Genomic DNA, 11,159 nt, shown 5'->3' with positions numbered 1-11,159 from the left:
GCCGAGAACCGTATTCATGTGATGTATGAGATGATTATGTTTGCGCCTTATGTTGCCGTTGCACGTGTTCCTCTCGTTGAGCCCCGACACATGGGAACCCGGTAACCGGGATCACCCCATCTTTATTTACCGTTCCCGCACGCGCTCCCTATTTGTTGGCACGATATCTCGACGAGTTGTCGTGATAGGAACGTTGTCGTGGCAATGTTTTTTGCCGCCATGGTTCTTTTTCGCTCGACGTGGCGACACCCTGCTTCTTTCCCTTCTTGCCGTGATGTTGATGAACTTGCATGCATGACGCATTCATGGCATATATCGTGTGTTGCATGCCTCTTGTGTCGTAGCTCCGTTCTATGCTCCGCGTGTTAACCGACTAGGATGACTGTAGGATCTCGCTTCACCCCTTGCCATGTTAAAAACATTTAATCTTGCCGATAAATTAAAGGGAGTGAACTAATAATTTAATCGTGGAGTTTCGTCGATATGCAACCCGTTGCATATCGAGCTTCACTTAATGTGTAGAGTTTGCGTGAGGTGAATTGCCATGCCATCCCTTGCATTTTGATATGTTCATGCATCATATTAGTTTGTGCATCATGTTGTGCATCGTGTGGTGAATATCTGTGTTGATGTTTGTTTCCGGTTTGTTCCGTCTCGATAGAGTTCCGCAAGCGTGTCGGACTGTGAGGACCCGTTTGACTACGTCTGTTCGTCTGCTCCACGGAGTCATTCTTCTTCCAAGCGGGATCTTAGGGAAGATGACCATTTCCCCAGATACCATTACTATCATTGCCATGCTAGTTTTTCGCTTCTATCGTTTATGTCTCGTTGCCTACCACTTGTTAAATATCAGCCTCTCAACAATGCCATGATAACCTTCAACCTGTTCGACCTAGCAAACCACTGATTGGCTATGTTACCGCTTGCTTATCCATGTTGTTAGCGTTGCTAGTTGCAGGTGCAGATGCTTCCATGTGATAACATGGGTTCCTTGTCTTATCACCCTATTTAAATGCTATTGAATTTAATGCACCTATATACTTGGTAAAAGGTGGAAGGCTCGGCCCTTTTCTAGCCTGGTGTTTTGTTCCATCTTTGCCCCCTTAGTGTCGGCTACCGGTGTTATGTTCCATAAATGAGCGCTCCTAACACGACCGGGGTTGTTATGGGGACCCCCTTGATAATTCATTTTAGATTAAAGCTGGTCTGGCAAGGCCCAACTTTGGTACTACATTTGCCTAATAACTAATGAACTGCATAGGGAGTAATTAACCCGAGGAAATTTAATCAACCCCCGGGCCAGTGCTCCTCATGAGTGTTGGTCCACCCACCTAGCAGTCGGCGGTGCCACCACGGGGCAACTCGAGGTTTGGTTCCCGTCCACTTTGCATAGACGGTGTGTCCTGAGAACGAGATATGCGGCGACACACCGGGTGGCCTTGCTGGATTAGTTTACCTTTGACGAGATATGTTGTGCATCGGGATTCCGGTGATGTTTTGGGTAATCTCAGAATTGAGGTTTTCCACTGGGGAATCCGACGAGATCGCGAGCTTCGTGATTGAGGATTTCTATGCGGCTTGTGGTAATTTGTGATGGACTAGTTGGAGCACCCCTGCAGGGTTAAATCTTTTCGGAAAGCCGTGCCCGCGGTTATGTGGCAACGTGGAAGCTTTGTTTAACACTGGTTCTAGATAACTTGAAGTTAACTTAATTAAAATATGCCAACTGTGTGTGTAACCGTGAATGTCTCTTTCGTGAGTTCCTTCTCCGATCGAGGACACGGTGGGGTTATGTCTGACGTAGGTAGGTGTTCAGGATCATTCATTTGATCATCAGTAGTTCACGTCCGTTATGCGTAGATCATACCCCTTCTTATTTCTTGTACTCGTAAGTTTAGCCACCAAATATATGCTTAGTCGCTGCTGCAACCTCACCACTTAACCATACCTCACCCATTAAGCTTTGCTAGTCTTGATACCTTTGGAAATGAGATTGATGAGTCCCCTGTGGCTCACAGATTACTACAATACCAGTTGCAGGTACATATAAAGGTTACCCGATGCGAGCGCGTTGATTGTTCATTTGGAGTTACTTCTTCTTCTTCTTCTTCTTCTTCATCGATCTAGGATGGGTTCCAGGCCGGCAGCCTGGGATAGCAAGGATGGACGTCGTTCTTTTTTGTCGTTTGTTTTCGTCCGTAGTCGGACCCTGCTCTTACTCTTGATGAATATGTAATGTACTACTGTGACTCTGATGTAGCTTGTGGCGAGTGTAAGCCAATTCTATATATATATATATATATCTCTTCTTTTCAGTACATGTACTTGTAACGATATCCGTTCTTGCGACACGACGAGATGCGCTTCTATCCCTGACGAGGCCTTCGTGCCAAATTGAGGATAGGGTCGCATCTTGGGCGTGACAGGATTCAACTACCATAAACAGGAGGGCTTTTTTTTATAAAAACGCTACGATGGGTTTTCTGACAGAAGTAATAGCCGCTTTAGTATTAGGTAAAGATTCCTAGTGAAGGGATGCCCCATGCACGGGATTAGAGTGATGTATCATATTGCTACCGGGAGTTCTCCTATATGAGGATATATGCTAATGGGTACCCTAGGCCTTACTTTATACATGCAGGAGAGGCCTAGGATTTACATGGTAGATGCCATCTAGGGTGTATCTGTCCTCTCTTCTTGAAGATCACGAAGGTGTTCCCCCTCTTAGGGTTCCTTCTTTGCCTCGGGCCTAGTGGCCCCCGTGTCTTCTACAAGGCCAGGCTCCTCGCGGTTGGCTAGTCTGAGTATATGACCCTGTCATTTGTTACTTCTTTCTTGCGAACAATCATTTTCTTCCTTCATGCAATACTCGTCATGGATGCACCTCCCTAAGTCTCGTGACCAACTTCATGGTTGGTGACCACTTCTCCCCGCTCCCTCGCCGTAGCTTAGGCGAGGGAGAGGAGTACCTCCCATGGCCGATGGCCGCTATTGCACGGGGTGATGGCCGGTCCTTAGGCAGTCCTACTTGCAAGCAAATAACGTCGTGGCCGGTCAACACGCTTCAAATCGACAGCGCGACATGGGTCATGTTGTAAACCTTCGACGAATCGTGTTTGCAAACTTTCAAGCGAACGAAACATTGATCATGTTGCAAGCGGTCGTGAGGTGCCGACGCGTCCCGTATCGAACGGCTGCCGCATGGTTGGTCCAACGATTCTGAAGACGACCAATTGTGTCCTTGCGTCAGCTTGCCGACGCATGACCACTCGCCAAATCAGTTCGCGGTTTCCGAAACCACGATTTTCTTCAGGAATGCACAAAAACGTTTCGTCATGTTCGATCGTCACGTCTACTCCCTCCGTTCCTAAATATAAGTCTTTTAAACGATTTCACTAGGGGTTTACATACGAAACAAAATGATTGAATGTATGGTCTAAAGTATGTCTATATACATCCGTATGTAGTCTAATAGTGAAAATCTTTAAAAAAAACTTATATTTAGGAACGGAGGGAGTATAATATAGCGACGCGTACGTGCAGGTGGGGCGGGTGTGGATCGGTCGCCGGTGGTGGTAAAACGTGGTAACGGCGAGGGAGCACGTGACGGACGGTGTGCGACGCGATGGGTGGAACGGGAGCACGGGAAGATGGTGCGCGAGGAATTACGGCCCGGCCGTCGCGCGTTCGGTCGTTCGGGGCCGTTGGGCCGCCCGGCCTACCCCCCACCCAACCCAGCTGACCCGCACCCTGCAATCCCGTCGCGCTGAACCCGGTCCATACACACCAGCTCAAGATCTCTCTGTTGTCGGCTGAAACTCTCCACGCAACACACGGCGTTCTTTGCCTGCGCACGAATGATCACACCTCGGAATCAAGCCTGCACGTCATTCCTCAGTGCTACACAAACCCTTTTTTCCTTCAGGAAAATGTTAAACAAGCTTAGGACATTTTCAACGCCAATTCTCAAACCGCCCGCAAACGTACGGTCCGGATGTGTTGTGCCATACAAAACGGACACGCATCGGTTCATCGAACAGTCCGAACATGCATTTTCCCGTAAAACAGATACAAACTACGGGCTTTGCGGGTGTCCAGACGGATCCAAGTCGACTTCTGACCATCCCGGCCCATCCAAAACTCTTCTTCTTTATTTGTGCCCGTTCCCACCTGACGCCAGCTGCCCACATCCATGTCGTTATAGAGCGGACGCGGTCTCTCATTGGCGTAACAAAAATGCGATATACGAGGCCTTCCACGATCAAGCCGTCACGGAGGTGCAGCTGTAGGCGATCGCGGAAGAAAACAATGCCAGCTGCACCTCCTACGCCCCGTCGGTGAACTATCGGACGGCCTGATGGGACAACGACAACGCTAGCGCCATCATTTTCATTGTGGACCTCACATCCATCGTGACCAACAAGGCACAGACTCCCGCGAGGATAAGTAGGGCATGAGAGGCGGCAGGGGCCTTGTGTCCCATGTGGGCCAGGCCGTCTCCCATGTTCTCTCCTCTTCCTCGCTGGAGGCTGCCGCTTTACTCTTATCGCCGGTGTTCTTGGAGACGACGAATGGAGGACTACAAGGGCCTAAATGCCGGATGCCACCATAGGGTAGGTTTAGAGTCGAAACTATTTTTTGTTCTAAATGTCCGTAGCGAAAATCCGTCATGATTATATGAATGTCGTTCGGTTCGTATGAGATCCGTCGTGTTTGTACGAATTTCATCAGACCGGTTCAGTTAATTATTGAAATGTATTAATGACGGCCTTCGGCATGAGTTTTGTGTTTGGTTTGAGAACCAAAAGGCATGGTATGTCATGGTCTCGTTTTGAAGGAATGGGTTGGTTCCATTCTTGCGTTTAGTTGAAGATAAAAAATGTCACGGGTTCGTTCCATTTTTGTGTTTGGTTGGAGATATGAAATGAGAAGAATATGACTCAACTCACATTGTGGGGTTTTTCTTTTTCTTTTATCGATATATTATATAAATTCCAGTAACATTTTCATTGTATTTTTGATTTTAACAATCAGCAGGGGTGTTTTCTTTTTTTCTTCTATCAATACGAGAAGAATAACCAGGTGATTCCTTGGATTTGATGAAATCGGTTGATGAAGCATATATAAGGAATATTCCTTTTGTGAGGATCACTCGGTTTCGGTTCCGGTTCCATCCTCAACTAAACACTGAAATGATGAACTGGGGACGGAATGAACCTGTCTCGTGTCACTATATCCTCAAAGCAAACTACGGGCGAGTGTTGGAGGTGCCCTTACAGCTAAGCTTACACATGCAAGATCGTAGTTCAAGTTTCCTATTTTTTAAAAATTAGTTTGCAGTTGTAGGTAGCACCGGTTAACGGCTCGGCTGGTACACACAGGCGAAGAGTCCTCCTGGGCCGTGACCACGGAGACCCATATCCTATCCCTACGCGTACACCCACCCGGTCAGCATCAACCAAGCAAGAGAGGCTGCATCCTCCTCCGCCTTAACGCCCGCATAACTCCGGTGGGCCCGTCCGCCCAACGCCCCACCGGCCCGCTCCCTCCACCGCCGCGGGATCTCAATCAAATACGCCTCCCCCTCCGACCCCTCCTCCACCCCTCCCCTCCTCTCCTCTTCTCCACCCCCGCCATAGGTTCCAGGGGACCTCGCCTCGCCTCGCTGCCTCAAGCCACCAGCGGCGGGACGCCGGAGGAGGGGAGCATGAAGGTCTCCGTCGTGTCCCGGAGCGGCCGCGAGGTCGTCAAGGGCGGCGTCGAGCTCAAGGACTCGGTACGTGGCCCGGGGCAGGGTTTCGCTCTTATTAACTATAAGATCTCGAGAGCGGGGTTTCCAAGCTCGGGCTGACCGTTCGTCCCGTGCTTCTCGTTTCTTGTGTGCAGGCCAAGGTCGCGGATCTGCAGGAGGCCATCCACGCCAAGAGTACGTCTACTTGCCTCTCTCCTCCTCCTCGCCAATGCCTCCTGCCTCTAGATTTGAGTTCGAATCTGGAAAACACTAGTGCCCGCGACCGCAATTCAGTCAGTGTGTTGACCGGATGAGTTCACCCGGATGCTGACTTGGTAAACGCGTCAATGAACAAGTAGATGTGCTGAATGTTAGCACCGTGTTTGGGTCATAACTAGCACAGTTTGACAGCCACATCACTGCAATGGCTGCTGTTTCAGTCGGTGTTTTGCTCTCCTTGATTGCTTGCTTGCTTGACCTCATCTGGTAGGGCTCCTTTTGGCTGGCGCAGGTTGTTAGGATCCTGTCTAGGTAGGAGGGAGTTAGCCGTCCACATCTATCTATGCACTCACAATCTTCTTTAAATACAAAAAAAAAAACACTATTATGCGAGTATTTCAATTAATTACAGTCACATGCTTTGTGGCTTCCGGAGAAGAAGTCACACAAGGATAACTGAATCGGAGCACAGAACGTGGGTAGGTGTTGTTTGGAGATCGGTTTGGCTAATATTTTTCACAATTTCAACTGTGCGTTTCAAAGAACAGTCATGAACCACAGTGAAAAACATGCCGTGGCTCCATTGGAAAAGAATTAAGTTGCTGCTGCAACCTAATTATGTTTATTCATATTCTATTGGAAGCTACTTGATCTCAAATTGCAACACGGATACCTTTAATACGAGAAGTACATAACATGCAGCAGCAAGTCTCTCTTTCAGTTCATGTTTATGCCGCAGGTGTTGGTTTTCTTGCTTCTTGTTGGATGAAACTGGAAGGTTTTTGTATGTTCTGCATTTATTTTCTATGTGTGATCTCCCCCTTTTTTGTTGGTCAAGCTTGTTCGAGATGGTCTCATGATTTTCATCATATCTTAGCCTGATGGAGAAAGTATCTATGATGATTCCTGAGCAACTTAGTTTTTATTAGGTGTTTTCCCATGATAACTCCATTTTTCTTTTTTCCCTCTTCTATGTGTTCTTCTTCTTTGAGCATCTTTTTTTCCCTAACTTGCTATAAATTAGTGGAGACTGTCACTGCAAAATTTAGCTATCAAGAATCCTATATTACTTATGGTGTTTATTGCCAAGTTTGTACGAATCACCTTAGCCTTTATAACCTTATGCAGACCCACAGATCTGCCATGTTAGCTTATTAACTTGCCATCCTGTAATCTTAAAGTGAGGCTTACACAGTTACTACTCACGTTGGACCATTAAAGTAGATCTGCTGCCATGTGATTGAGTCAGGAGACCGATCACCACATATGATGATGCAGTATATAGTATTGTTTAATGTATGAAATGCCACCAGTCTGAACTTTTGAGATGCAGATTAGATTAATATTGTCCTGATGGTTTTGTGCCTCTGAATTAAGAAACAGCTATATCCTGGAACATAGTGATAATCCATGTCCTGATCTTGGTCAAATATTTTTTCTAGAGGACTTGCTCAAATATGTTAGAAACTTGAAAACAATTCCATCCTCATTCTGCAACCTTTTTGCTTGTTGTAGTTTATTTTTGTTTGTTGCCATAAATAGCTCCATTTTTCAACATTGTCTAGCATTTCTAATTCTGATCATACCAGAGAAGTGTAGCATGCCCTGCTAGATGCATACTGTTGCTGTTCTGCTTTTGAGCCTGCACCATAAGCTGCTAATGTTGAGAACAATGTTATCATTAGATCTTCCCTATGCATGAAACCCACTTCTCTGGTGGATTTCTGTGGGTGAATTATTAATGAGCTAGATTGACATGATTGATCGTATTTTCCTTTATGCTTCTGTGCTTTCTGTATGAAGAGCACATGTTTTCCCTTAAGATGTATGGGTTGGTAATCACTTGTGTCTACACCATGCAGCTAAGAAGTATTATCCTGCTAGGCAACGGCTCACCCTCCCTGCACAACCTGGAAAATCTGGAAAGCCAGTTGTCCTCAATCAAAAGGCCAGCCTATCAGAATACTGTGAGAAGGGTTCCGGGTCCCTGACAGTAGTCTTCAAAGATTTAGGCCCGCAGGTCTACTACAGCACGCTCTTCTTCTGGGAATACGTCGGCCCTCTTATCATCTACCCCATCTTCTATTACCTGCCCGTCTACAAATACTTTGGGTATGAGGGAGAGCGGGTCATCCACCCCGTCCAGACCTACGCCATGTACTACTTCTGTTTCCACTACTTCAAGAGGATCATGGAGACCTTCTTCGTCCACCGCTTCAGCCACGCGACTTCCCCCGTGTCAAACGTCTTCAGAAACTGTGCCTACTACTGGACCTTTGGAGCCTACATTGCCTACTACTGCAACCACCCTCTGTACACCCCCGTGAGTGACCTGCAGATGAAGATTGGGTTCGGCATCGGGGTCGTGTGCCAGATCGCAAACTTCTACTGCCACATCCTGCTGAGGAACCTCAGGAGCCCGACCGGCAGCGGCGGCTACCAGATCCCACGGGGCTTCCTGTTCAACATCGTGACATGCGCAAACTACACCACCGAGATCTACCAATGGCTCGGGTTCAACATCGCCACCCAGACCGTGGCGGGTTACGTCTTCCTTGCCGTGGCGGCGGCCATCATGACCAACTGGGCGCTTGGAAAGCACAGCCGCCTGAGGAAGGCAAGTATACCTCTCCTCTGCACACTGAATTACTGAACACCAAACAAAACCTGTGAAAACTGCATGGATTTACTGACATTGTTTCTTTCTTGTGCAGCTGTTCGACGGGAAGGATGGGCGGCCCAAGTACCCTCGCCGATGGGTGATCCTTCCTCCATTCCTGTGAAGAAGACACTGTGCTTGCAAGGCTGGTATCTAGAGATTCAACATTTATTCTGTTCCAGTGTTCAAAAGTTGAAAGCCATCATTCGATTTCACGCAAACATTCCTACTAATCGTGCCCTGTACCAGCTGTCAAACCTCAATTATGTAGCCCAAATGTTCTTATCCGAAGGATGTATTTTCTTATCCTATTGTTGAAAAAAATTCTCTGGGGTTTGTCGCGTCGTGTTGTCATAGTCAAGTCCAACCTCAAGATGGTTCATCTGATATGTGTCGGCCCGTGTTCCGTGCTTCTGAACCGTAGGATGATGCAAGCATATTGCCATTCCGATGCTTTACCATCATTCCTGCCTATGTCATCTCATTTGAAGTTTGACAAAATGTTCCATGTGCCTGCTTGACATTGCTGTGTGTGCTCATCTACAAAGTCATTAGAAGAAGAAGTCAATTAGGGCACGGCACATTAGAAGATGATTTGCTGGTCAATTAATTTATGGTTGGTGATGGCACGGCCACTCTGCTCTTGCTCTCTACCAGTCACCTTTTTTTTTGACAGTACTCTCTGCCAGTCAGCTTCCCTGTGACTTGTCAGCCTATCTTATCACCACCGGTCAATGTTTTTTTCTCTCAGAAATAAATAAATTAATACCAGTCACACAAAACCAATGATATTTTCTTCTTCTCTTGTGTGCCTATTTTTTTTTTCTGAGCAGTAGATGTGGACATTTACATGAAAGACCTTGATGTATGTGGCGGTCGCCAGTCAGACCGGAAGAGTTCGTCCTCGCTGACCATCGTTTTCGCGTGCTGCCTCGCTGTTGCCGGTCAGCTGGAACGGAATGTTTCTCGTAGAATCCAACAAGGCCTTAGCCAGATTTCCTTACACTGTCTGAGTTGACAGAAAAAAAAAAACACTTGACTTCTTCAGCCGAGTGCAGATACAGTGTCACGCGGGGCTGAATTTTCGCAGCAATTCCAAGGGCATCATCTTCAGGCACTAGGACTTTTGAGAGTCTTAGGCTGATAGTTTATGATTTATTTATAGCTGATAGCCCAAAGATGGTGTTGTATAGTAGTCCTAGAAGACTAGTACTGGCAGTTGGACAAGTAAACTTGGAAGATGCTGCGGCTTTGGACGCAGGATCACAAGCTTAGTTTGTCACTTGTCCTGCGACAGTGAGAGGCAAGGGGTACTTTGTGACATGCGGGGCACGGAGCTGACTTCGCCGAATGATTAGATTATCATCACGTCGGGATCGTCCTGCCGGTTTTTGCTGCGTGCCATTTGCCTTCCCTAGATCACACTGCACTTCAGTTAGGTGGGGAACTGGGTTTACTTGTCAATTACTCCCTCTGTTTTTAAATATAAGTTTTTTTAAAGTTTCATTAGGAGATTACATACGAAGGTATATAGACATACTAGATTCACTCATTTTGCTTCGTATATAGTCTTTTAGTGAAATCTCTAAAAAAAACTTATACTCCCTCCGTCCTAAAATAACTGTCTCAAGTTTAGTACAACTTTGTACTAGAGCTAGTACAAAATTAAGACACTTATTTTGGGACGGAGGTAGTACTTAGGAACGGAGGGAGTATTATATGTTGGAATGTTTATCCATTGCTGACACGAAATTAACACCCACTTAGCTCTCCCCTTGCAAAAAAATAATAATAATCAAAATCCACTTACCTCTCAGTAGCAATCTAAACGCTCGTATAATTTTTTTTTACAAAGGGGGTACTTCCTAAATAGTCTATATATTCTAGCCACCAACAAAACAATAACACAATTATTATGCCGAGCAAGAAAAAAGATATTGCTACATATCCTTATCACGTATGCCTAATTAAGTTCCGTGTGATATATGGCTTGTGAAAAAGAACAAGTCATTACAAGCTCACCATGTATGGTTTACACTTTCGTTTTCACTCCTCTTCTATCATTGACCAGTTGGATTCGCTAGAAAGAAAATGATTAATATGTACATATGCAAAAGAACGAGCGATGCTGACACTTGACTCAAGGGAATCACCTTGATCTCCGCGAGAAATGGATACAATCGATGTTTAAGGAGGTCCCATGCGGAATCATCGAGTGAGGAATGATAATAGCTTAGGGGTTTTGACGCAATTGTCTCCGGTCATATTTAACAAGCAAAGCAAATGACGGTGTTTGGATGCTGCTCTTAGTAAAAGTTCATTTAGCACCTCCAATTTTTGTAATTGACAAGGTAGTCAGTATTGCATCGTTCTTATGAAAAAAAATAACTACCTAGATTGGCAACATATATCTTGTCCCATGCTTAGAAAAGAATATTAATGCAATTTCATTTTCTAAAAAAATAATAATAATACAGTTTAGCATGTGAACAAAAATGACATTTCTTGATATCCTTGTATCACATATGGGTATTGATTCCATCCAAAAAT

General features: G+C 45.9%; 1 protein-coding gene across 1 annotated transcript; it reads left to right on the top strand.

Moving 5' to 3' along the window:
- The first annotated feature begins 5,538 nt into the window (after positions 1–5,538).
- LOC123442695 (very-long-chain enoyl-CoA reductase) lies at positions 5,539–8,950 on the top strand. Its single transcript, XM_045118812.1, has 4 exons — positions 5,539–5,776; positions 5,887–5,926; positions 7,813–8,567; positions 8,665–8,950. The coding sequence occupies exons 1-4, from the start codon at positions 5,708–5,710 to the stop codon at positions 8,731–8,733; spliced, it is 933 nt and encodes a 310-aa protein (XP_044974747.1). The 5' UTR covers positions 5,539–5,707; the 3' UTR covers positions 8,734–8,950.
- Positions 8,951–11,159: the final 2,209 nt, after the last annotated feature.

This window comes from Hordeum vulgare, chromosome 3H (genome assembly GCF_904849725.1).
Source record: "Hordeum vulgare subsp. vulgare chromosome 3H, MorexV3_pseudomolecules_assembly, whole genome shotgun sequence".
Classification (NCBI taxonomy): Eukaryota; Viridiplantae; Streptophyta; class Magnoliopsida; order Poales; family Poaceae; genus Hordeum; species Hordeum vulgare.
Note: the sequence above shows the minus strand (reverse complement) of the source record. Positions and strands in the feature narration are given on the sequence as shown.